The sequence below is a fragment of the Solanum lycopersicum genome, chromosome 9 (genome assembly GCF_036512215.1).
Source record: "Solanum lycopersicum chromosome 9, SLM_r2.1".
In the NCBI taxonomy this organism is placed as follows: domain Eukaryota; kingdom Viridiplantae; phylum Streptophyta; class Magnoliopsida; order Solanales; family Solanaceae; genus Solanum; species Solanum lycopersicum.
Window position 1 is genome coordinate 3,291,305 of NC_090808.1, and position 27,858 is coordinate 3,319,162.

Consider the following 27,858-nt stretch of genomic DNA (forward strand, 5'->3'; position numbering starts at 1 on the left):
TATCATTATCATTATCATTATTATTATTATTATTATTATTATTATTATTATTATTATTATTATTATTATTATTATTATTATTATTATTATTATTATTATTATTATTATCATTATTGTTATTGTTATTGTTATTATTATTATTATTATTATTATTTATTATTATTATTATAGCAAAAAGAAAACATTCTGTCATTGAAATCAATAGAGCCTACAAAATAGTGATTTTTCTTGTAATGAAAATTGTAAGAAAATGGACATTGAACATAACTCAACCTCAACCATATAAGGAGACAACAGTTTTCTTCCTCGACCAATATAGGGTGCTCAACATCCATTTCTCCTTAGATTAAGGATTGGACATTTGGTGCGTGAACAATATAATATGGGAGCACAACATTAGGTAAATCATTAGTAGAGATATTTTAGCTCGGATACCATCTTTTAGAAAATGGATATTGGGTCCAACTCAATCTCAAAAGTTATTTCATGAGTTTAGGTTGCACAAGACCCCATAGAATAGGCAAACACTAATCCCCCACACTTAACAAAGTAAAAGTTAGTTACTTGAGCTTTTTGTTAAAATTAATAGAATCTTGATTGGATGTGGTGAAAATAAACTCTATGACTAGTAAAGTTTGAAATGTATTACCTGTGTTTATTAAATACTTTGGGTTTGAATAGGAAAATGTCCATTCTTCATTCTCAATACTATCATATGTGATGCACATCCCTGCAATATAGACCAAATATAAAAATCCGGTTTGATACTCCTCGCTCTATGATATGAATAATCTGAATTAGTAGTTTCCATGAGCTTCTCTGTTCCTTTGACCTTTAAGAAAAAACAATTTGCATATGACCTTAGAATTCTGAAAAGGAGCTATATCAATTTGCTTCTCACTTTTCACCTGAATGGCAACTTTGTCCCTTTCCTTTTGCTTCCCTTATTTTCCTCTTCCAATGTAAACAGTGAGTGTTACATGGGTGAACTCTAGCTGGTTTCAGTGGTTTATCGATCTGGTTTCAGGAGTGAAAAGCTAGACCTCAGTCTTTCAGTACGTAGAAGCTGCATTTCTTACATAGTTAAATAAAAAAAACTATGTTTCTATGCCAAGCAGAAATAGGTCTCCTTGTGCGTATTTACACACATACACCATGATTTACTCAGAAATTATCTGTTTACGTGAGACTATATGTGATGCTAATTTTATTTGGAGTGGTGCCTTGTACAGGAGGTTGCGTGTTAGTGTTGAACGTGACATGGGAGGAACTACTGCTGCTCCTAAAACCATACGATTCTTTGTTCCATATTGGATTAGCAACGACTCATTCTTATATTTGGCTTATCAAGTTGTGGAAATTGAACCGTTGGAAAGCTCAGATGTAGATTCACTTTCTCTTTCCAGAGCTGTCAAATCAGCTAAACTAGCACTGAAAAATCCCCCTACTTCAGTGAGCAGACAGATTGGTGCAAGGAAAAACATTCAAGTACTTGAAGCTATTGAAGATTCCACTCCAACTCCCAGCATGCTTTCTCCACAACACTATGTTGGACGTGGTGGTGTCATGCTGTTTTCATCGCGTAATGATGCCTATCTTTCGTCCCGGGTGGGCATCGCTGTTGCTCTACAAAATTCTGAGAACTTTAGTTCCGGGATATCTCTTCTTGAGCTGGAAAAGAAGGTAACATGGATAAAGATTGGTTTATTCACAACGGATAAAATCATGGCACTCAATAAACTTGGATTTCCTGCAGCAACGTGTTGATGTCAAGGCCTTTGGTGTGGATGGATTTTATTACAAGCTTTCGGTGGTGCTGCGCATGACTTCAGACAGAACAAAGGTATCCTCAATTGTTGTAACTCCTTGTCATATTAACTGAGTGAGTTTTCCCTCGTGAATATAGGAGCTTATTTGAGTAGTCAAGTACCCTGCACGTGACATACAACTACATTGAGATCATTTGTTTTTATTTATATGAATTTACAGCATGCAAACCTTTTCTACTAGTTTGCTAATCTACACCCGTTGAGACTGTGACATGTCTGGCCCCTCCAACAAACACCAGATTTGTGTATATTAATAAATTTATGTACTTATTAAAATTAAAGATATGCCTAGCCTTTTTGTTTGTTCTGGCACTAAATTAGCCACAGCAAAGTCAAAGCAAAGCTACGTTGTCCATCATTAAGTACTGCTGATAAATACACCGTTACCATTCTGAACAAAAAGACTATGCTAAAGTAGGATTTTCCTTTGGCTTTGGCAACAGGTTTAAAAAGGCCAACATTAAAATAGAAAAATTTTCTCTCAGATAAGGTTTCTCAACATTAGGCATCATATTAGAAAAACCAGTTCTCCTAACTTACAGAGTTGCAAACGGAGGATTGAAGCATAAGAATAATACAAAATTTTACTCTTAGTACCAAGTTGTTTAGAGTTGTGACAGTAAGTGAGAATATCGATTATTGTGCATAAACTGGTTAGTCTTTGAAAGATGTGCATAGGAATCACTTCTATATCCCGACCATATGCTAACTGACAGATCTGAAACATGTAATGTCCATATATTCTGAAATAGCTGGTCCTTGAAGAAGTCAAATGAAAGTTATGACTGAGATGTCAATTTCATACTGAATGAGTTATTTGATTCATCTGCAGGTTGTGCATTTTCAACCACATAGCTTATTCATCAATAGAGTTGGATGTAGTGTGTGCTTGTGTCAGTGTGATTCTCAGTCAGTGGAGTGGATCCATCCTACAGATCCTCCAAAACATTTTTCATGGCAGTCTAATAAAGTGGAACTTTTAAAGGTTTGTATATAATCAACATTCTCCTTGCTGTTATTCATAATCTTCCTCGATGTAAAAGTTAGTATGTTGTTTTTCATTCTTATGATCCATTTTTGTTTTTCTCTCAGTTGCGGCTTGATGGATATGATTGGAGCTCACCATTTAGTATTGATAATGAAGGTGTTATGTGTATTTGCTTGAAAAATCAGACCTCTCATAACCCAATGCATCTCAAGGTTGAAGTTAGAAGCGGAACAAAAAGTTCCCGCTATGAAATTATACTTCGCCCCAATTCCTTCACCAGTCCTTACAGGTTTGACTGTCATCACATACTTCAGTTGTGATGCTTCTTCCCTTTGGGTTTGACATTTAATCCTTGAGTTGTGTCATTAATTTCTTCTGATTTTAGGTGTTCGTATTGTACTTCATTCTAGTGAGATAGCACCATCATGCTTGGTGTTGTCTTCAATATTATTGGATGAGAGAAAATCCTTACTGTTTGTAAGCTTGAGATAGAATGTCGCCAGTGATAGAGATACCAAGGCCTGTAAATCTTGTCTCTTTTTCTTTCCATCCTTGGGGAACTTCTATAAATTGTATTTTAGTATGGTTGGATGATCTCAGAGATTTTCTTATCTTTCCCTTTTTTTCTTTTTAACAGCAACCAATAACTTTTGATACTCTGTTTGGGTCCATTTAATTCTCCTGTTTAAACTGACATTTGTATTGAGTTCCTTGGTTAATCTGCAATAACCAAACCTGTTGAATTAGTCATCTAGACTAGAGTAGAGATATGAACCAAGTGCTTTGAACATTAGAACTGGAGAGTGCTGCTTTATTCATTATGATGAAGAGACATGTCATTCTTTTTTATCTTGCTTGTTCTCCTCCTTGTTTCAGATCACATGTGTCCTTTGTCATTTACGAAATGGCTTCCAGGATATAGGACAGTTATAGTTGACCATTGACTTCTTCTGACATTTTATCTTTCTTTACTTTCAGTACATTAAAGATTATCAGATTGGACTATGCTGTCATGATCTTCTCTGAAAAATTACTGACTAAATTTGCAGGGTCGAAAATCGCTCATTGTTTTTTCCTATACGTTTCCGGCAAGTCGATGGTGCTAACGATTCATGGAAATTTCTTCCTCCCAATGCTTCAGCATCATTTTCCTGGGAAGATCTTGGTCGCCGACGATTGTTGGAAGTTGTGATTGATGGATCTGATCCTGCTGCATCACTGACTTATAATATTGATGAGATATTTGATCATCACCCCATCCATGTTTCTGGAGGACCAAAGAAAGCTTTACATGTTATAATCCAAAAGGAAGAGAAAGTTAATGTAGTCAAAATCAGTGATTGGATGCCTGAAAATGAAACCTACTCAATTTTGAATAGAAGTCTTTCTTTGTTACCCTCTTCTGGAAGTAGTTCTGTGTCAGAGCAAACACTTTCCAACTTAGAGAGTGAATTCCATGTCATTGTTGAGGTCGCGGAGCTTGGATTATCAGTTATTGATCATACGCCAGAAGAGATACTATATCTGTCGGTGCAGAGTCTTGTGCTCTCATATTCAACAGGATTGGGGTTTGGAGTTAGCAGGTAATAATATATATTTGTTTCTTCTATTTATGTGATGGAGTCTATACTATGTTATTTATTCTCAAACTTACAATAATTATCCACGAAGATTCTTATTTGACAGATCTCAAATTTTATGAGTCAGGTTAAAAGTAAGAATGAGGGGTATTCAAGTGGACAATCAACTGCCTTTAACTCCAACCCCAGTTCTCTTCCGACCACAGAGAGTTGGACAAGAGAATGATTATGTTTTGAAATTTTCACTGACGCAGCAATCTAATGGATCGTTAGATCTATGTGCATATCCATACATAGGTTTCCAAGTTAGTAGACGAACCCTTTGCTCTTTTCTGAAAGTATGTTCCCATGCATTCACTTCTTCTATGCTTAGCATTGCTAATATCATGGGGCACATTTCTTTCAGGGACCTGAAAATTCTGCCTTTCTAATTAAAATACATGAACCAATAATTTGGCGACTTCATGGGATGATTCAACAAACCAATCTTACTCGATTGTACGATACAGAAACTACTTCAGTGTCTGTTGATCCCATAATACAAATTGGGTAAAGGTTCAGTTCACTATGTTACTATTTAGTTTCTGAGATGTCCTGAGCTTTTATTATAGAAAACCTTTTCTTTTTGACAGTGTTCTCAACATATCCGAAGTACGCTTGAAGGTTTCTATGATCATGTCCCCAACACAACGTCCAGTAGGTGTTCTCGGGTTTTGGGCTAGTCTGATGACTGCACTTGGAAACACTGAAAATATGACTGTAAGCATTTTCTGGTGCTTCAACTTAAAGATTTGAATTTTTTTATTACTGGGGTTATAATGTACGGTTCAGTTTGGAGTCCTGGATTCTATGATCAGGAATCCTGATGTTCTTAATGAGCTAGCTTAAAAACTACTTGTAAAATTAGATAACCTTTAAAAAAAATAAACTACTAAAAGAGATAGACATCTCGCAAGTCCTAGGACCGTCAATAATTCTTTATTAGAAAAATCTGCACCCTTTTATATGTGCATTGTGTCATTAAGAAAAAATTTTGCTCATTCATTTACTTTTCGCAAATGAATCACTTATTAACAATTTATTCTTGCTCACCAACCACTTCATTGTTCAGCTTGCATGGTTATCATTTCTTTTTTCCAATACTAGGACCATTATGTAAGGTTGTCAACTTAGTGGTCAAGTCATTTTTTGGCAACCCCTTTGTAATTATAGCTGTTTAATTTGATTTTTTGTGTGTGATTTTCTAATATCATATCAGGTGCGGATAAACCAAAGATTTGTGGAAAATATATGCACGAGGCATAGTGTTATGATTGGTACTGCTATTGCGAACGTCAAGAAGGATCTTCTTAGCCAGCCTCTCCAACTACTTTCTGGCCTTGATATATTAGGCAATGCCAGTAGCGCACTTGGACACATGAGTAAAGGTGTTGCTGCATTGTCGATGGATAAGAAATTTATTCAAAGTCGACAGAAACAGGTTAATCAATGTCTAACTTTTCTCTCAATTCTTTTCTATTTTCTTGTCTGTCTTTTCTTTGTGAATTTTGCAAAAGATGCATGGAACTTTAAATACTCGAATGGCAATATAGTACCAAAAGACATTCTAGCTCTTGGAAATATTGTTCGAAAATAGGAAAGTGTAGGAATAAGTGAGTGCTGCAATTGAACTATGATCAATGAGATGGTTCGTGACAACTTAACATATTATTTTGCAGGCTCTTTTTATAAAATTTTCCTCTCTCCAGTTACTGTAGAGGAATTAATGGGATTGGATCTTTGATTTACAATCCAAGTAAAATTGCTGAAATTTTGAAAATCTAGATCTTTGATTTTAACCAAAGACATGTAGGGTCCATTAAAATGCTCCCAAGGTAAAATGCACTCTGCCTTGTAACTATGGCTATGGGAGACCACACAATCTGTGTAGCTAAATTTTATATATACAACAAATATGTTACCTTTCTCAATAAAAAAAATCTTCGTTTTTACCTTTTTTGTAATGTAAATAATTTCCTCTTTATGACATGATTTGGTATGTGAAAAGGAGATGCACAGATGCTCCAGTGAGGAGATGTGAGATGTTGGGTAAGTGGGTAGGAGGAGAGGTAAAAGTAGGCTGAAAAAGTATTGGGGTGAGGTAATTAGACAAGACATGGTGCTCTACTTACTGAGGATATGACCATAGATAGGAGAGTGTGGGGTCACGGATTAGGGTAGAAGGTTAGTAGGTAATGGAGTGTTGTCTTGCTCTCAAGTGAGTTTAGGCTAGGTGGTGTTTGTCGTAGTATTAAGACTTATTCTTGTAGTGTCTTGCTATTGATTTCTGTCACCATATGTTGTTTATGGTATTTTGGTTATTGCAGTATATTGTTGTTGTTACTATTTTCGTATTAGTTGCTATGTTTTCTTCATTGTTGTTTTCCTTTCCATACTTACTTTGATTTGTTGTACTCAAGCCAAGGGTCCTCTTGAAATTGCCTCTCTACCTCCACGAGGTAGTGGTAAGGTTTGTGTACACTCTACACTCCCAGACCCCACTTATTGGATTTTACTGGGTATGTTGTTCTTGTTGACATTATAACATTTCCAGATAATGTCAGTTTCATCCTTAATGTTATGTTATTACACTATATTTTCATATATGTTACGGAAATTTAAATTCTATTTGGTATTCATTCTCACTGGTCCATTCTTTTGTTTTAGGAAAGCAAAGGTGTGGAGGACTTTGGTGATGTTATTAGAGAAGGTGGAGGAGCATTTGCAAAGGGTCTCTTCCGAGGTGTCACCGGAATTTTAACAAAACCTTTGGAAGGTGCTAAAGCTTCAGGAGTTGAGGGTTTCGTACAGGGTGTGGGAAAAGGGTTAATTGGTGCTGCTGCTCAGCCTGTTAGTGGTGTTTTGGATCTTTTGTCAAAAACAACTGAAGGTGCCAATGCTATGAGAATGAAAATAGCATCTGCTATTGCTTCTGAAGATCAACTCCTTCGAAGGAGGCTGCCACGAGTGATAAGTGGTGATAATCTTGTTCGACCCTATGATGAGTATAAATCACAAGGACAGGTAGAGAACTTGGTTGTTACTTTGCTGTTGTGTCTCTTGTCTTTCCTACTTTGTGACGTTCCAATATGCTTGAACATGAGATTTAATAAGGAAATATAGCAATACGTATACATTAATTTGGACCAGCTATTATGGAACCTTGTTTCCAATCTTTCCCACTTTTTGACATACCAATAAACTTGATCATAAAATCGAATGGGAAGTACCAAACATTTGAGTCATTGAAATAGGAATAGTACCAGTGGTGTAAATCTTAACTAAGTTAGTGGGAATTATAAGCTCCCTGTACTTGGAAATAATGGTAGATGATAGGTCCTTCCTATGGTTTAAACATTGTAGAGAGAGAGTATGGCATTTTAGATGTGCACAATAAGATTCATGAGAGAGCATTGAGCATTAATCTTATTGTTAGTCAAGATAGTTTCTTTCTAACTAGCTAAATATAGAGCAATCTGAAGCTTCATGTTGTACTAATTTTGCTACAGAAGAAGGTAAGCAATCATCTAAGACATGTTGCTGAGATTTTCCTAAAGCCATAGTATAAGAGTCAAATAACAGTCCTAAAGTGAGCATCATTTCTCAGTAGGGAAAGTAATAAAAGAATTGCTAGATGTTCGGTGGGAACCACACTAGTAACCTTGAAGTTATCAAAATGTTTTCCAAGTTATATACATATTTCATTTCATCTCTTCAAGTCTTATTTCTAGTGCAGACCAGAAATGCAGTAGCAGTATAGTTATCAAAATATTTTCAAGTTATGTGGACACATTTTGTTTCCATCTCTTTAAGCCTTATCTCTAGAGTCTAGTCAAACCAGAGAAGCATAATTGTGTTAAAAGTAGGGTGCAAGCATAAATATTTTTCAATGGGCGGTTGCATCTGATCAACTGATTTATAATCTGAGCTGTTAGTTTCTGGTAATTCTTCAGGTACACTGATGAAGTGTTAATATATACATGTAAATTCCAGTAATCTTCTTTTAGAATCACAGAGCTGATTTTCAAGAGAACTTTATATTGTCTCTATTCCATTTATGTGATACCATTTGATTGAACAGTTTAACATATTAGAAGTTGAAAAGTTAGCTTGATTTAGAAATCATAACATGGAAATTTAAAATTGAAGTGAGTTCAATTTGATGAAATTTTTTAAAGTTGTATAAACTATTAGATCTAGGTGACAGTGATATATTAATTATTAAGGGAAGGGGCTAGTCTCCCTTTTTCCTTCCTTAGTTGTATTATTTAGTATTTGTCTCATATCTTATTTTTCAATTCTTACTTCTTCTATCGCGTCATTTCCGTTGTCTATCTTGCTATTTTGTTGTAGTTATTTTCCTTCCTATCCTGCATTGATTACTCATCTTTTGAGCTGACGGTTAAACAGCGTCTCTACCCCCTCCTCAAAGGTCTGCCTGCATATATCCTACTTCCCTTAGAACCCAATTGTGGGACTGCACTGGGTATGTTGTTGTTGTGAATAGTGACCATTCCCGTGCAACAGTCTTCTAGTTTATGGTTTCCTGAAAGATCTCAAATTTCATTCGTAAAATCCCCGTGTGTATAGCCTCTAGCCAGTGATTCTTCTGCACAATTGTGAGAAATATGGGACAATAATATTATTGAATTGTGTATCTACATTATTACATTTAGGCTTCATTTATAGACACTATTCTTATTCTAAGTATATATTATTCTTGTTCCTATTCCTATTCTAACAGATGTGTGGGTTATTGTTTTCTTAAATACCATGAGTATCTATAGACCCAATTATCGTGAGTTTTCCTTGATAATATTCGGCCCTTCTTCCTCCGTTCCAACTCGTTCTTTCGTTAATTATGTAATTCCTACTTACCCCTCATAAAATGAACTCCAGAATAAATTTGCAAAGAAGTGAATAGTTGAACGGGTAATTCATAAAAAATAAGAGATTAAGATGCAAATTTGAAAGTCAACTTATCAAAAAAAAAATATAGATGTACATAACTGAGGGTTCAAACACTCCCATTTCTTCTGTTCATATTGTTGTTTATTTTTGTAGAAAATACATGTCTTGTGGCCTAATATGTTACCGAAATGTCAGTTCTGCTTTTTGCTTCAAGCCCTAGAGGAATTTAGTGCTTTTATCCCTTCACCTTTTAGCAGCACCATGTTCTTATATTTTTGCCATATAGGTTTGCTATCTTTATTCCAATCAAGTATCTAGACACGCATATGTTATAGTTATAGGGTGCTGCCCATAGCCAATCCCCTATATGCCAGATTTGCTGTTATAAGAAAATGTCAAATTGATTGTTGGGTCTGAACCATCTTCCAATTAAAAGGAAAAATAAATGGGTATAGTGATGACATAAGATTTGGTGAGTAGATCGCACAAATTGTGGGTGTACCCACAAAGAAAAAATAGATTTGAGAATTGCTCGCTTATTTCCCTCAAGCATTTTGGGGTTTATAAATAATGAGAAAGAAAAGATTTGAATATGAATTGTTTTTTTATTCCCTCAAGCATTTTGGGGTATATAATACTGTTTACAAGTAATCCTAATTTCTATTTACAAGGAATAGGCTCTTGCCATATAAATAATCTCCTAATTCTCAACAGCACCAACAAGAAGTGTGTTAATGCAAAAGGTGAAACTGAGACAACGGTGCTACTCGATTGTAATATAAAAATGCGGATAGAACTGTTGCTACAACATCTGAACTTTCTTCTATGTGGCTACAAGAATGAAGTCTTTCAAGCGCTTCTTGTACATAGTTTCATTGTTCCTCATGTTTGCTTGATACTTTTATGGTCGTATTTGTGGCTTGAGATTTACAGTCAAGTATAAACTGATAGTTGTTCTCTTCTTTTTGTGAAGGCAATCTTGCAACTTGCAGAATCCGGATCATTTTTTGGCCAAGTTGACCTTTTCAGAGTACGTGCAAAATTTGCCTTGACTGATGCCTATGAAAATCACTTCTTGCTGCCTAAAGGAAGAATAATTCTTGTTACTCACCGGAGGGTCATTCTGTTGCAAGTAAGTGAATAGACAGGTCACTTGAATAATTGAAAAAGGGGATTAGAACTCTTTTGCCATCCCAGTTCTGCACTATTTCGTGCACTTGTCCCCTCACTGAAAATATTTTCTACTATTTGTTGCCAGCAACCTTCCAATCTTATTGCACAAAAGAAGTTCAATCCGGCTAGAGATCCATGTGCAGTTTTATGGGATGTCCTCTTGGAAGACCTGGTGACAATGGAATTGACTCATGGAAAGAAAGATCTTCCAAATGGTCCCCCTTCACGGCTTATAATGTATCTGCAAAGTCGAACTATTGAGGCAAAGGACCAAGTTCGTGTCATAAAGTGTCATCGTGATTCGAATCAAGCGTTTGAAGTTTATTCTTCTATCGAGCAAGCACGGAGTGTTTATGGACCAAGTCAGTCAAAGGTATATGCTTATGATTTGTGTAAGAAAGTATGAGCACTTTGTGATCGAGGACTAAGGTAACTCCAGAGTAGCAAAAGCTACTGAATACATGGAAGATGCACAACAATTATGTGATTATTGCTGCTACTATTTGTCTATTCATGTATATATGTTTGTGTAATTGTTTTCCCCTGATGTTCAGGCATTGGTTAAAACAAAAGTGACTAGACCATATTCTCCTTTTGCCGATGTGGTCAGCAGTGAAGGAATTTGCTCCTGGTCTCCTCAGCAGATGCCTACTTCGACTTTTGGAAGCAGTGAGCAGTGAAGAACTAAACAATGATGGAAGCAAAATGAAGGATGTTATGACCAACTAATATCATTCCAATAAAGCTATCGCTTTCCATTGCTAAAATGGCAGAACCCTCACAAGGTACAAGTGGCAAGAATCAGGACTAGTCACTTTTCGTCTTCAAAATATAGAAATGCATGTATATATGATATATCTGTGTCTCAGCCTATCAGTAGGTGTGCTAGAAATATTAGGACCATATAATACCCCGGAAACTTGTACAGCTCTTCTCGTCCCTTTTAAACCTATACCTATACTATAAGTAGATGGTGGCCTGATATCCCATAATTCTGGGGAAAACCCTGTAAACTAAGCTTCACCATGCTCCATTGCTTAGAATGTGTATAGCTTTTGATTTAACTTGGATGCCTCCATTAATCTGAATATTTCCTTAGATATATATATATATATACGTAGTCTATGTACCAAGTCGAAACTGAAATTCTCAAAAAAGGGAAGTTTTTGTAGCAATTCCCTTGATGTTGTTGACTAATTTCTCAGCAGTTGTAAGTGAATTCCATTTCAAGTGGATCGTTTTTGTTTGTTATGTACAAGATGTCCCTTTTATAATTGTACTAGAGAAATGCACTGCCATCTAATAATACATGGGGATTACCTACTTTTAAAAGTAATTATGTTGAAATAGTTTTATCCAGAATCCATGCAAGTATAGACATAGTACTGCAGCAAACACAATATAATTCATGGGGAATTGTTTTTAATATGTAAAACTTACCAATCAGTGTTAATTAAGTAAATTGGTGATTGAGGATCATTTGTGAGGTTTTGTTTCAAATTAGAGATCATTTGGAGTGGCTTCATATATATTTTGCACATTCAAAGAATACCTCGTTATGGCTTATGGGTAATAGGATTTTAAGGCTTATCCCTATATTTTAATTAGATTTACTAAAACTACAATTAATTAATTATCTTTATATTTAAATGGACTTGTTTCTACCCTATTTATTTAAACTAGAACTAGAATTGCGGCAATAAGTACAAATAACTTATCAACTCCCCTATTTGAACACATTATAAACTATTTTTTTTAAAAAAAAAGAAAAAGTATTTTTTGGAATGAATCATAGACAAGTAAAAGTAGCTAAAAAAAAAAAGTAATTATAATAGAACTATCATTGGAAATTGTTTATTTATGGAAATTCCAATTAAGAAAGGCTTAGGAAAACAAATTTCCTTGTCTAACAAGATGAAGTTGGAAGAAAAGAAGAAGAAAGAATCTGCTGAACCTCCTTATTCTGTCCAACACCCTTGGCTTCTTATTTGTCATGGTGATCTCATGCAAAAGCAAACTTTTTCTAGTATATCAGACCATCGATATTATATGAGAAATATATCTGAACTTAAAGAAAGAATATTATTGCTTATGTGGATGAGTGGTTCGTGCTAGAAAGCATTTATTCTAATGATTGTTAGCTTTGGAATCTTATTTCAAACGAAAAAATTCAGCTCCCGCCACTTCCTGCTAAGTGCGACATAGTAAAGTGCCTATTGTCTGCACCACCTCATGATCCCGACTGTCAAGTTATCTTCCTAATTAAAGAGACTGAGCCTACTCCGGATAATGATGACACTAATGAGGATGACAACTCTGATGGAGATGAAAACGGTTATGAAACTAATGAGGATGACAACTCCAATGGGGATGGGGCTGAGGATGAGGATGAGAACTCCAACGGGGATGGGGCTGAAAACGAGGATGAGGATGAGGATGAGAACTCCAATGAGGATGAGGATGAGGATGACGAGGATGAGGATGAGAACTCCAATGGGGATGGGGCTGTAAACGAGGATGAGGATGAGGATGAGGATGACGAGTCCAATGAGGATGACGATGACGATGACGAGAATGAGAATCAGAATCTGCTTATTTTTTACTTTTGCAAACCAGGTTATGATGAAGAATTCAATAAACAGGATGTACAATCAATTATCGGAGATTCACGTCTTGGAAGATGGATAGTTTTCAAGAAAAAAATTTATGCATTAATTATTGTAGGAGTACTTGATCTAAAGTTTGATTCTTTTAATTTAGACACGTCACAATATTGAAACATTTTTATTTTGTCAAGCAAATTCTTTTTACTGTTTCAGATAATTGATACTGATATTATATGAACATCAATTTTTTTGTGGCTTTTTATTAATAATAAACATACATCTTTTTGTTCAATAAAAATAAGTAGGTTGAGCTTACCTTGTCCATCTTAATAAGATATATATCCTCTGCTAATTAACAATTATGAAGAAAATGCGAAAGAGAAATAAATATTCTATTATCCTCACAAAGTTTATAGTATATTCTGTAATGATATTACAAGTAAGGATTCTTTAGTAAGTTTATCTTGTCCCCTTCTTCAAATATGTCCAATAACACTTTACAGTTCATCAATTCTTGACTTTATTTGAACTTGTTGAAGTTGTTGACTTTATGTGTATCATATGATTCTGTTTCTCCAGTCGCATCAGTAGATGTCTTGGAACAATGCCCTGACTTTCTTAGCATAATTAGATTTTTCTTTTAGGACAAAATTTAATATTTTGACTAGTCCTTTTCTACACTTTTCTTGTAGAAAAGGTTTTAGGACTATATAGATATATGTTTGTTCCTTCTAACTTAATTATCACTCACAATGTAGTCCTAGGGTTTTAAGAGTTTAGCATTATGGGAGAGAATTTGTGAACCTCCTTGTGTTCCGAGTGAATTGGTTGAAGTTGTTTCTCTCTATATTTTTGTATTCTCATATTTATACACTATTACAAAACCATAAATTATCTATGAAATTTTAATTATTTCTGAAGAAATTTTCTATGAATTTTCATGCGAAAATATGAAATTCATAAATTATAGACTTTTTCACTTGCAAAAAATAGTTTCCCAGAAAAATTGGTGTATAAATTTGACGCCATTTTTCGCAAAATTATTACCTGGGGAATTATTTGCGGCAAATAATTTGCAAGTATCATTTTCATAGGTAAATTCACAAGTAAGAAAAAAAAGACTTTTTTATCTTTTAGCAAGAAAATTCCTCGATAAATTTAGTTGCAAATAATTACTCAAAAATTTATCTATAATTATCTTTTATGTGGTATTACCTGGAATTCTATTAATTTTGTTGGGGATTTACTTAGGAATTTTTTTACTTGAAGAATTACTTGGGGATTTTATTTTTGTGAATTTGATTTGAGATTTTTTTGAGAAACTTACTTGGAAATATGCAAACATGAATATTGTTTTAATATAATTTTATTGGAACCTTTAATTGAAATATAGGCGTTTTTTTAAAATTAGGAGTCATTGAAAATATTTTCTAAAAATATATTTACCAAAATTGAAAAATACATAATATAAAAAGGACAAATAATAACTTAGAATGAAATTTATTGTTAAATAATTACTCTATTTTTTGGTTTAATATAGAGCAACTTTCACATATAGCAAATATAAAAATCAAATTTGTATGTTATAGCTATATTTCGCATAATTACGCTCCATAGCAAATTTTATGTTTGATATGGAATTTTTTATTTGTATAATTCTAACATTCAATTTTGTATAAATTGTTCAATTTTGTATAAATTCATTTATACATTATAATTTGTGTACTAAGATATGTATTTTAATTATGTAATTCAATACATATCATATTATGTAATTTGTATAATAAGATATGTATAATATGTATTTATATATGTATAAAAGAGGACAAGTGACATAATTAAAATTAAAATTAAGTTATGATCCATAATTAATTCAAACTATAAATATATTAGCTAATTAACTAGTACGATAATTAATTTGGGGACAATGTATGACCATTGAAGAACAAGTTATATACATATATATATTAGGAATTTAGATGGTTGAACTGAGATTTACATGGTATAAGGATTGATTTTGGGTTATAATTTGGGTCCAGGCCAAGTCATTTGAACGATTTTTAATTGGAAAAAATAGTATACTAGTCAAAATAAATAACACATTTAGTTAAAATATCCATACTTTATAAATATTAGCAATAATGTCAAAAATGTCATTATTTTAAAAAATTTATGTGTCCCAATTTTCTTCCTATTTTATCTCTCCTTTTCAATTAATTCTATATATCTTTTTTTTAAAAAAGAATCACTCTCTCATATTTAACTTTTCAAATTGTTAATTCTCTCTCCCATTTAATTTTTTTTTCTCTCATGGTTATCTTTTCTGATTTTCCTCCAACATTCAAGTTGCAAATATTTTTTTGCGATATATTTTGGTTATTTTTTAATCCAAAATTGAATCAACAAGAATCTCTTTGATTAAGGTATCTCTAATCTTTATCCTATTTTCAGATTTCTTTTCTAATTTTATTTTTTGTTTAAATCTTAAAAAAATGTTGTTTGTATTTTTCAATTTCCGTTATGATTTACTCTCCAATGGCTGAATCCAAGAGGCTTACTAGAGGTATTCATCTTAATCAACCAATTTCTGGTGATTTTTCATCCTTTAATTTATTTATTACTTAACAAATAGTATATAATGTATGATCCGCTGCTAAAATGAGGGAAGAAAGAGGGTAAGAACATTTACAAGACTCATTGGTGTGCAAAACCTTCCTCAAATTCAGAATGCAAATGTAGAATCTTTGTCTACTCGTGAGGATCTTGAAAAAGACGACGAAGATCGGATAATTGTCGAACAATTTTCTATTAGTTTGTTTTGTATTTATAGTTCTTTTTTAGAATTTGGTATGCTTTCTTAATTTGTATTCAAATCACTATGTATACTATCAATATTTGTATTTATTAAAATTGCATGGTTTATGAATCTTGTATTTGTACCTAATTTGTATTCATCCAAATGTATGTCAACTAGTTATGTATTTTATTTATTAGAAGAACAACTTTCTATTAGTTTATTTGTATTCGAATACAAATACAAATAATAGACATATTGGAATGAATACGACTTAGAAAAGGAAACAAGATTTTGAAAAGAAAAATAAATACACAGTGAAAAATATATATGAATACAAATGTATTTCTTAAATAGCTACATTTTATTTGACATACATATTGGAATGAATACAAATTAATAAAGGTATGTCAATTGAATTTATTTTTTTCTAATTTGTATTTATTCTAAAGGTATGTCAACTAGTTATGTATTTTATTTAAGAATGAGTACACTAAATATTTAATTATTTCTTTTCAATTATATATTTTATTCACTTTTTCATCATACTAATTTTTTGTATTTTATATATTATTATACAAAATTCTAAATAAAAACTAGAATAAATAAAAATACAAATAAAATACATATTGAAATGAATAGGAATTTTGAATAAAAAAACAATTATATAGGAAAAAATATATGAAAATACATATATAGATAAATTCGGCATACCTATTGGAATGAATACAAACTAATAAAAAACTATAATAAATATAAATACAATATATTGTGGAATGAATATAATTTTAAAAAGGTAAAAATTCTGGAGAAAAAAAAAACAAAATTTAAATTTTATTTGAAAATGTAACTGATGAGAAAATTAAGGATGCTTGCCTTTTTTTGAAATATTCCCTCTCTTAATTTTCTCCTTTTTGTAATTAAATAATTATATTCTTTAAATAAAAATAAATAATAAAAACATAAATAAGATACATAACAAACTAAAATGACATTTTTACTAAATATTGAAATTGTTGCTAATCAGTCATCTTAAATGCTAAAATATTGACATTTCGAAAAATTTTCCTTTTTAATTAGCTAGACTCGTTTTTCATTATAAGTAAAAAATAAATAAAATATTAGATAGATTTTTAAAATTGAGATAAATGTTCTCCTTTAAGAGTGAATGATACAAATGCTCTTCTTTTTGGACGGTTAGATTCTAGTGTTCAAATAATATAATGGAGGATATTCGTATAACGTTTTTCATGGTTCAAAAGTATAATGATCCTGTTTTCCATGATTAACACATGTTAAATCAACATTGAAATTCAATTTAACCTTCAAAATAACACAACGATAATTTTAGTACAATGTTTCTCTTGCACATATTCTCTTATTTTATATTTTATTTTATTAATTATAAGAAACCACAGCTTTACCTGTGTGTTTCATGATCCTGTCACTACAACAAAAATAATTTTTAGCGACATTAAATATTGATACTAATAAAAAATGTTAAAATCAGTATCGACATTAGTTAAGTGCCATTAGAACCAGTGTCGCTAAAGACTTTAGGAACATCTACAAAGAGTGACAATTGCTACTAAAAATACATATTCGTAACAATTAAAAAATAGATACCGCTAATGATCATTTTTATTATAGCGTGTTATCTTATTTCTCACATGGAAGAATACATCATCATTCAACTACATTATTTTGGTAAAAGATGACAAATTAAAGAAAAGAATTTATGAGGCATGCACCCCCTCCTTATTCTTCGATAAAAAAAAAATCATACAAATTAAAAACTTTACCTAAGTCTCGTCATTATACTTTTCTGTAAGAAATAATTTACAAAAGGCAAAAACGAGAAATAATGAATAAGAACAGGTAAAAATAATTATAGGATGATGCAAATCAACAATGTCACTAAACATTTACGTATACAAACAAAAATCTAAATTAAAGATTTAACGTTAACCAGTGCATGTGGCGACACTTTCTCTTGCTAACATGTGGGCAAGGGAGGGATAATGATATGGTATGCATTATCAAGTTATAGACGTAAAGATAACGACCGTCGGTGAAGTAGACGGACTCTTTTTTAAGATTTGTGCCTATGATAGAACAAGTTGTGCCCGACCTTCCAGGGAAACTTATAAAAATTGCTATTTCCCCGATGCTTTCTGATTTTATCATCTTTTTGTTGCAAAATCAAATTGGAATACTCGAAAATGGTATGGCATTCCATACTCTCTCCCGTTAAAAATTAAGTGAACATATAACAGCATACCGTTAGAAGACGATTGAATGATGTAATCTCTACATAAAGTATGGTCTAAGTATTTTTTCGTCAGATTTGGAGATCCGTTAGTCATTGGTGTAGCTGTTATTCTTCCTGAATCATTTACATCCAAACACGTTAGAATATCTTGCATCCCAATTAATGCATAAATTTTTTTCTTGAAAATTGTCCATGTTCGAAGATGTGAATCTCCGATAATTGATTGTACATCCTGTTTATTGAATTCTTCATCATAACCTGGTTTGCAAAAGTAAAAAATAAGCAGATTCTGATTCTCATTCTCGTCATCGTCATCGTCATCCTCATTGGACTCGTCATCCTCATCCTCATCCTCATCCTCGTTTACAGCCCCATCCCCATTGGAGTTCTCATCCTCATCCTCGTCATCCTCATCCTCATCCTCATTGGAGTTCTCATCCTCATCCTCATCCTCGTTTTCAGCCCCATCCCCGTTGGAGTTCTCATCCTCATCCTCAGCCCCATCCCCATTGGAGTTGTCATCCTCATTAGTTTCATAACCGTTTTCATCTCCATCAGAGTTGTCATCCTCATTAGTGTCATCATTATCCGGAGTAGGCTCAGTCTCTTTAATTAGGAAGATAACTTGACAGTCGGGATCATGAGGTGGTGCAGACAATAGGCACTTTACTATGTCGCACTTAGCAGGAAGTGGCGGGAGCTGAATTTTTTCGTTTGAAATAAGATTCCAAAGCTAACAATCATTAGAATAAATGCTTTCTAGCACGAACCACTCATCCACATAAGCAATAATATTCTTTCTTTAAGTTCAGATATATTTCTCATATAATATCGATGGTCTGATATACTAGAAAAAGTTTGCTTTTGCATGAGATCACCATGACAAATAAGAAGCCAAGGGTGTTGGACAGAATAAGGAGGTTCAGCAGATTCTTTCTTCTTCTTTTCTTCCAACTTCATCTTGTTAGACAAGGAAATTTGTTTTCCTAAGCCTTTCTTAATTGGAATTTCCATAAATAAACAATTTCCAATGATAGTTCTATTATAATTACTTTTTTTTTTTAGCTACTTTTACTTGTCTATGATTCATTCCAAAAAATACTTTTTCTTTTTTTTTAAAAAAAATAGTTTATAATGTGTTCAAATAGGGGAGTTGATAAGTTATTTGTACTTATTGCCGCAATTCTAGTTCTAGTTTAAATAAATAGGGTAGAAACAAGTCCATTTAAATATAAAGATAATTAATTAATTGTAGTTTTAGTAAATCTAATTAAAATATAGGGATAAGCCTTAAAATCCTATTACCCATAAGCCATAACGAGGTATTCTTTGAATGTGCAAAATATATATGAAGCCACTCCAAATGATCTCTAATTTGAAACAAAACCTCACAAATGATCCTCAATCACCAATTTACTTAATTAACACTGATTGGTAAGTTTTACATATTAAAAACAATTCCCCATGAATTATATTGTGTTTGCTGCAGTACTATGTCTATACTTGCATGGATTCTGGATAAAACTATTTCAACATAATTACTTTTAAAAGTAGGTAATCCCCATGTATTATTAGATGGCAGTGCATTTCTCTAGTACAATTATAAAAGGGACATCTTGTACATAACAAACAAAAACGATCCACTTGAAATGGAATTCACTTACAACTGCTGAGAAATTAGTCAACAACATCAAGGGAATTGCTACAAAAACTTCCCTTTTTTGAGAATTTCAGTTTCGACTTGGTACATAGACTACGTATATATATATATATATCTAAGGAAATATTCAGATTAATGGAGGCATCCAAGTTAAATCAAAAGCTATACACATTCTAAGCAATGGAGCATGGTGAAGCTTAGTTTACAGGGTTTTCCCCAGAATTATGGGATATCAGGCCACCATCTACTTATAGTATAGGTATAGGTTTAAAAGGGACGAGAAGAGCTGTACAAGTTTGAAATTTGTTAGTATTTTGTCGGCTTTATTTGAATTTTTTTTATAGAAAATCTTATGGATACTATAGTAATTCGCATTCACTATGGGGCAAATTTGTGGAAGACACATCTGGTGAATGTCTCACATTTATAGGGAAATGTGAAGCGGAGTATGTAGGTATCGATAAAGATCAATTTTCTTTAAATGGAATTGTTTTTTTTATATTAGAGATCTAGATATGTTAATGTGGGCGAGTTTCATTTTAAAGACCCTACGACCAATAACTTTGTTTTAGTGGACTTCATCATGTAATGTGTATTGTAAATGTTGTAATTAAATGGAAGATGTTATCTTATTTCAATAGGTAAACAGTGAATAAATACAATACATAAGGTGCAAATCAAGGAAAGAAATATAAAGTGATCCCTATAGATCTGTAGTGATCCCTATTAAAATCTGCTGCCTATATATAACTATATGTATATTACTAAGATTAAGTCTATATTCATTCTATAACACTTCCCATCAAACTGGAACATATATGTCTATCATGTCCAACTTGTTACAAAGATAATCAACTCGAGTTTCATTCATGCCTTTGTGAGCAAATCAGCTACTTGCATCTTCACGTAGCCGGTGGAAATCAAGTTTTCCTGTATCTTTTCGTGAATAAAATGCTAGTCAATCTCAATATATTTAGTTCTTTCATGATACACCAGATTTGAGGCAATATGTAGGGCAACTTGATTATCACCCAAAGTTTTGCTGGTGTATGATATTGTTTAGCATTATCACTCCTTAGAATACACACTAAAGCATTGAACTGAGTTTTGACTTCAACCCAAAAAGCACAAAAGTGGGTAAACACTTCAGAACGACTCTTCATAAAATAAATCCAAGTCAGTCGAGAGAAAAAATCCACAAATATAACAAAATACTTGTATCCGATTTCGAAAACAACAGGACATGGTCCCTAAACATCTGTATGAACTAACTCAAAAATTGACTCCACCTGCATATTAGCCCTTGGATTTATTGAGCTACGATGTTGTTTGAACTTTTGTTCGAAATGGGAACAGGTTTACTAGTTATGGATATAGGCATATAGCACAAAACAATAAAAATAGATTTTTTATCTCCCAAGATTTATCACTAATTATATCACATAATTACAAGAAGTGGATGTAGAGGATACATCATAACCAGAGTGGTATAGAGATTTACTAGAACAATTCAAATTCTAAATTCTCTTTGGAACTATACTCTAAAAACATTTTGTTCTTCTCCTGATAAGCTAGTTTTGTAAATCCAATGTCACAGAGATCAGGTATTTCTGGTGGAATGGCACACCTTATCAGTGCCCAGTTCATACCATCGAAGAAGGGGTGTCGTTTAATCTCAGCAGCTCCTGTTTCTGTTCCTAATCGATTCTCAGGCTCCTTCACGAGAAGTCCTCTGATTAGATCCCTTGCCTGAAGACTAACAAGGGGGCTATCGGGAAATCTGAGGTTCTGCATGACCACATTGGCCAAAGTTTCTTCATTTCCAGCGCCTTTAAATGGTGTCTTCCCATATAGAAGCTCGTAAAGAAAAACACCTAAAGTCCACCAATCAACAGCACTCCCATGACCCTCACCTTTAATGATCTCGGGAGCCAAATATTCATGTGTACCAACAAATGAGTTGGATCGCGCTTCTGTTGGCTCTACCACAAGCTGAGGCAATGATCTGTGAAAGGCTGCAGCTTCTGCTTTCAGCTTTCTTGCTCGTGCTGTGGCAGGTAAAATTCTGGGGCTAAAGCAAGAAACTTGACATGACGGACCAGAACAAAATGGATCAATACAATTAGAGCCCGCGCATGGACCAGAAATCCTTGGAGCTTCAACCCCCAGTGAAGATGATTTTAAAAGAGTGGGATTAACTGAACATCTGAGTGAGAGGTCAAAATCTGTAAGCATGATGTGACCATCTTCCCGGACCAGTATGTTCTCGGGTTTCAGATCCCGATATACAACTCCAAGCATATGCAGATACTCCAGAGCAAGGAGGACTTCAGCCACATAAAACCTGCAATTACCGTGAGTTAGCATCATGACGAAGACAACTTTTACAACAATAGTCCAAAGTTCTCTTTTTCTTTTATTTTTTATAACTGTGGTTTCAGGGCCAGCTTTCATGCCCCTCGACTAATCCCATGGATGCCTACCACCTACCACCAGAGACCTCGTGATTCTCAACCCACGGCATTGACTACTGGGCCCATGTCAAATTAATATAGCCTCACCACAAAATTATTTTATGCAAAATTCAGATTTTATATTTTGGCACAGCAACACTAGATTAATCAATTAACTATGTTTCCAAAACAGATAAACTAATTATCCACATCTAAGACAATTTTCCGATCAATTGAACTCTCAATCTTCAGTTTTGACATTTTTGATCTTTTTTCTTGTTTTGGAGGAAATGCAGACTTCAATTTCTACCTTGTCCCTTTCCCCCTTTTTGGTATGGGGTGGTCAGGTGGGTTGAGTTGAGTTAGGAGGAACAGAGGAAGACATATATAACCAAAGAAATGAACCAGCAAATTAAAGAATTTGCCTTGTCAATAAGTCTCAAGACATTACAAGGCTTTAACCAATAAAGTTTTCTTATTTAAGGTAAATAATTATATTCCTGTTGGAGAAATCCCCATATAGAATTAGTATACCGAAAAGTAGAGAAACCTAGACCAAAAGATGATTATCGACAAAATGTCATCCATACATCTGTGCAACCAAGAAGCTGAGACATGAGGCTACTCCTCAAATGTAGAAACCTCTCAAAAGCTCTCTATTCCGAACCCTCCGTAATAATACTTAAATGAAAGCTAGTGGGGGTACATCCCATGCCCTGGATCTTCTTTCTTCTGAAGCTCAGTTATTCAGTACCTCTGTTGTACTCAGCAATCAGTATGACCCACTATATTCTAAAGCAATTCAAAACCTCCCACCATATCAAGCTACTTACCAACATATAATAGGCGGCGCATACTAGACCACTTAAGCTTATGGTGATGGATATACTAGATTTAATGTCTTAAATTAACCAACTTATTGACAAGTCTGCGTCAGCCACGACAAAGGTGGCATTCTTCTCTTCTTCATTCCTTTTTTTGGGGTGGGTGGGGGGATGGGTTGCTAAAATTTAATGGGTTTAAACATTACCTCAATCAAGTGGTGTTGAATAGATTAGTTCTTTGTAAATAAAATTAGAAAAAAACACCAATGCAAAGTCAAAATCCATTTATTCCAGTAGCAATTTCAGACTAATTTATACATTCTACCACCCCCGAGCACAAATCAAAAGAGAACAGAGATGCATTATGTTTATGCTGAAACGCAAATTTACCAACCAAAGCTTCATTGTTGTAGTTTTGAGTATAATTTATAAAATTGGAGCATATCATACCGTGCTGCTGGTTCAGGAAAGTTTCTGCAAGGCTGCTTCTGCCTGAGGACATGCAAATCACCACCTGGACAAAACTCCATAACTAAGCATGATAAGTTGTGCGATGTAAACTGTGCATAGAGCGTAGGTAGAAAAGGGTGATCTAGCATTCTCAAAATCTCTCTTTCAGTTTGGGCCCTTGGCAACTTTTTCCTTCTTGCCAAAAATTCATTGTCCATAACTTTTATTGCAAAGAAGCAATCAGTTTCCAGCAGCTCAGCAAGGTACACTGTGCCAATGTCTCCACAACCAAGCTTCTTTAATAAATTGAAATGACTTAACCCCAAGAATCCATGATGTTTCCTCACCTGATTGATAGCCTCCCACTTGCCGTCTTTAGACATGTGTGGCCTATTTCCAGTACTAGACCCACTTAGATTGCTCTCGTCGCTGATAGTTGTGCTACAACTGTAATCACCAATACTACTCTTTGAGCTCTGTGAAAAGTCCCCTGGCTCTCTAGATTTTGATGCCTTGTTGAATTTCAAGACAGGAGTAACCCTGTCATTGTGGCCGTTTTTGGCGAAGCCTGGTTTAGTAGCATGACAATTATTGCTAGTTTCACTTGCTTCAGCGGCTGTACATCCAGAACCTTGAATTGTAGGTCCCTTACCAGACTCATTTCCAACATTCTTGAGAGCACACTGACATTGCTGACAGATAAGCTGCTTAGGTGATTCCATTGGACTATTTACTTCATAGGTAAAATTAAAAGTGCCGGATGCTGCTGTTGCTTCCGGTTTTGCTTTTTTCTTGACAAGGGTCTTGTGCTTGACTGCTGGATTTGCAGTATGAGTGGTGCTTTTGTTTGATTTGCTCTCCTTGTTGCTTCTCTTGGTAGTAGATGAAGAGACATTTTGCAATATGGTTTTTCGTCTCAGCTTAGGAGCTTTTTTGTTGGCTATTCGAAATGATGCAACCACACTTCTATTGGAATTATGCTGCAAATTTATTGGTCCAGACCCCAAAACATCATTACCAGAGGTAAATGATGATGAGGATGCAACTGAAGTTTCGACTTCTTCCTCAGTTGACACAGTTTGTAGTGATTTAATCTCATGAAGATTCGACACAGATGCATTCTCCTTTTTCAGGTGAGGGGAATTAACACTCTGACTAATTGGTGCTTCAACCGATCTAGGAGAAGACAGGACACTCTGGTCTGGTAACTTCATCTTGGGTTCTTCGGAGTATCGAGGCATCTTTTGTGAAGTGCTTGATGTGCTTACTGCTGGCATTATCCTCTCTTTTCGCCGCACAGTTGACTCAGCAGACACAATGACTGGTTTATCAACAAGTCTGGGCGAACGTGAAGTGTTTTGGTTTGGTAACCTCACCTTTGCTTGTGTAAGCTGTTGAGAAACCTTTTTACCATAGTTCGGGACATATTCTTCCGAAAATACTCTCTCATTTTGCTTGGCAACATACTCCGCATTCTTAGTAGTCTGTTTACCAACACATTTAGGAGAACAAAGGGTACTTTGACCTGGTGACTGTAGCTTTGGATCTCCAATGTACTGAGGCGGCCTTTGAGAAGAGTTAGACGTGCTTTCTGCCGGGACTATTCTGTTATTTTGGCGCATTGAGATGGATGGCTTAATGACAAGTCGTGGAGAAGAATGGGGACTATGGTTTGCTGATTTAACATACAGTTCTTGGCGGTAATGGGGCACTTTGTCGAGTGTTCCTGAAGTGCTTTCATCTTGTACTACTCTTTCTGTGTGAATGAAACCGGATTCGCTTGGATCTGCAAACCTGTAAGAGCTTGTAATCCTTCCAGCTTCTGTAATGCTTGGAGAACCCGGTTGCTTGGATAACCGCTTCATTGCCGCCATTTCTGCCGCCTGTGAAATGCATAAACCCCGTAAGGCCTGCTTAAGAGAGACCGGCTCTGAAAACCCAATTCCTGGAGAATGAGATCCACCACCCCTCATCGGCCTTTTTGAGGCATCTCTTTTCACATGATCTGACAAATCCAGACTTTTTGATGATCTTAGATCGATGGATGCAAAAAGATGATTAATATCATTTTCTAAGAATTTATTAGGTCCTTTTCTAACCAACGGAGGCTTCTGTTTTCTGCCTGATTCTCGTACTTGTCCTGACCTTTCAGAACGTTGGAACATCACGAGCTCATCTTTTGCCTCAATAATTTCACAACTACCAGAATATGAACCCATCACTTAGAACTGGTCGGACAATATCACCAGACACTCAGCAATCCCAAGGTGAAACGATTAATTTTGGAGGTCTATATACAACCATCATTCAATCGACAACCACCTTTACAACAATACATGAGCTTCATAGGTCACATACAATCCAAATTTCTAGTTTCAACCCAATCATGTTGCTATCTACCATTCAACCTGTAATGACAATTAAATGCTATTATGAAATAATTAAAGTACCAGCTACTGTGTATTCCTTAAAACATCAAAATCATTGTCACATGAAATGCTTAGAATATATACACATAAGAGGTATAAAAAAAACATGAGGATAAGAAGATGGATGACTATCAAGCATTTCATTTAGAGAACAGAATTATAGGAACTCGGATACAATTACTCAGGAATAAGTCTAAAGAACCCAAGTTGCTAAGATCTCAGTAACTATTGGCAAAAATTTTGAGACCAAAGATTCCAATTAGATCCATTTACGGTCCTGTGAAATCTTTTTCACAATACCAGATCTCCTTTCACTGTCACATTCCCCTCAGAATCAGTTAAAGCAGGATCAGGAACGACAAGTATCTTTATGATAAACAGATCTAGAGAAATGTACTGTCGTTAAATAGTTGCAGAGTATTATATTTCTCAAAGAACTCTTAGGCAGTGTTAACACCCTATTGTTTAATCAAGTGTTAAAAGTGGTCCTTAGAAGTCTAACTCAGCTATAAATATACATTCAGTTGGCATAGATCCATTTCAATTGAAATACAGCAAAATGCTCAGAACAAGAACAAGATTACATCTTTCAAGAAAAAACAGTTCAATATAGGATTCAGTTTTCAACTTCCAGCATTTCTGCAAAGAGAAAATGGAAACAAAAACAACTTGAAACCCAAAAATGCAAACTACCCACCTAGCTGACCCCCATCCTGGAAGAAAAAGAAAGAAAATGTAAGGAAAATGAAGAGAACAACAAGAAAAAACAAATTAGCCAAATGAAAGTCCAAAAGAACTAAAGGCATAAACTTTTTGCAAGTATACATTACTTGCCCATAAGGAGAACACAAAAAGGGTCAAACTTGCCAGTATCAGTACAAATCCAAAAGCACAGAAAGTCACACAACAACAAAATAATGCAAGAAAAAAAGGTAGTAGCTTAGAAATCAATGCAAATTAGAAGGTTTACTCCAGAGACTAACTAAAATTAAGCAATAGGGTGTCCAAAACTACAAACAAATAGTTCAAAGCTCAACAAAACTAGCAAATCAAGAAAATATGTAGCATAGAAATCAATGCAAAGAAGGTTAAACTCAAAAAAGCCCACTTAGATTAAGCAAAAGGGTGTCAGAACTACTAACAAAAAGTTCAAAGCTCAACAAGACTAGCAAATCAAGAAATATGTACAGATTAGAAATCAATGCAAATTTAGAAGGTTAACTCAAGAGACCCACTAAGATTAAGCAAAAGTATGTCCAAAACTACAAAACAAAAAGCTCAAAGCTCAACAAAACTAGCAAATCAAGAAAATGTGTAGCTTAGATATCAATGCGAAGAAGGTTAAACCCAAAAGACCCACTAACATTAACCAAAAGGGTGTCCAAAACTACTAACAAAAAGTTCAAAGGCTCAACAAAACTAGCAAATAAAAAAAAACATGTATAGCTTGAAAATCAATGCAAGTCAGAGACTTCACTCAAGAATACCACTAATTAAGCAAAAGGGTGTCCAAAACTACTAACAAAAAGTTGAAAGCTCAACAAAACTTAACAAATCAAGAATATGAAAGATAAAAAAGAAGACATTACCTGCCAAAAAAGCAACTGATACAATGAAAGATCTAAAGTTCAAAACTTTCATAAATTACAGAAAAAAATGGTCTCAGAATTCAGATTCTCAAAGAATGAAAGGAGAAAGAAAAATGGTGTATATTATTTCGGTGGACAAAGATGTGAAGAGAGAAAGGGACACACAATTTTATTTTATTTTTATTATTATTATTATTATTATTATTTTATCTTTTTTTCTAATTTCATTTTCATACACTGAAAAATTTTCTTTCTCTCTGT

The 27,858-nt window shown here is 34.0% G+C and overlaps 2 protein-coding genes across 5 annotated transcripts in view; one reads left to right on the forward strand and one right to left on the reverse strand.

The window, feature by feature from the left end:
* LOC101262246 (uncharacterized) overlaps positions 1-11,778 on the forward strand; it is a 78,089-nt gene extending 66,311 nt beyond the window's left edge. For all 3 annotated transcript variants that reach the window (XM_010327626.4, XM_026032939.2, XM_019215638.3), the window contains 13 exons: positions 1,233-1,683; positions 1,757-1,843; positions 2,662-2,814; positions 2,922-3,106; positions 3,867-4,400; positions 4,525-4,702; positions 4,804-4,946; positions 5,030-5,156; positions 5,656-5,877; positions 7,104-7,460; positions 10,321-10,479; positions 10,606-10,893; positions 11,075-11,778. In XM_010327626.4, the coding sequence (XP_010325928.1) occupies positions 1,233-1,683; positions 1,757-1,843; positions 2,662-2,814; positions 2,922-3,106; positions 3,867-4,400; positions 4,525-4,702; positions 4,804-4,946; positions 5,030-5,156; positions 5,656-5,877; positions 7,104-7,460; positions 10,321-10,479; positions 10,606-10,893; positions 11,075-11,200 (3,010 nt within the window). In that variant the 3' untranslated portion in view covers positions 11,201-11,778. The remainder of the gene's footprint in view (positions 1-1,232; positions 1,684-1,756; positions 1,844-2,661; positions 2,815-2,921; positions 3,107-3,866; positions 4,401-4,524; positions 4,703-4,803; positions 4,947-5,029; positions 5,157-5,655; positions 5,878-7,103; positions 7,461-10,320; positions 10,480-10,605; positions 10,894-11,074) is intronic.
* An 8,030-nt stretch (positions 11,779-19,808) lies between these two features.
* LOC101261952 (serine/threonine-protein kinase KIPK2-like) lies at positions 19,809-27,755 on the reverse strand. Of its 2 annotated transcripts, XM_010327625.3 has the most exons (4): positions 27,598-27,755; positions 26,706-26,721; positions 23,580-25,987; positions 19,809-22,196 (listed from the first exon to the last, which is right to left on the reverse strand). In XM_010327625.3, exons 3-4 carry the CDS (start codon positions 25,796-25,798, stop codon positions 21,353-21,355), a joined length of 3,063 nt encoding a protein of 1,020 aa, XP_010325927.1. In that variant the 5' UTR covers positions 25,799-25,987; positions 26,706-26,721; positions 27,598-27,755; the 3' UTR covers positions 19,809-21,352. The 2 variants fall into 2 exon arrangements, with proteins under 2 accessions (XP_010325927.1, XP_004246893.1); XM_004246845.5 differs by lacking the exon at positions 26,706-26,721.
* Between the last annotated feature and the right edge of the window lie 103 nt (positions 27,756-27,858).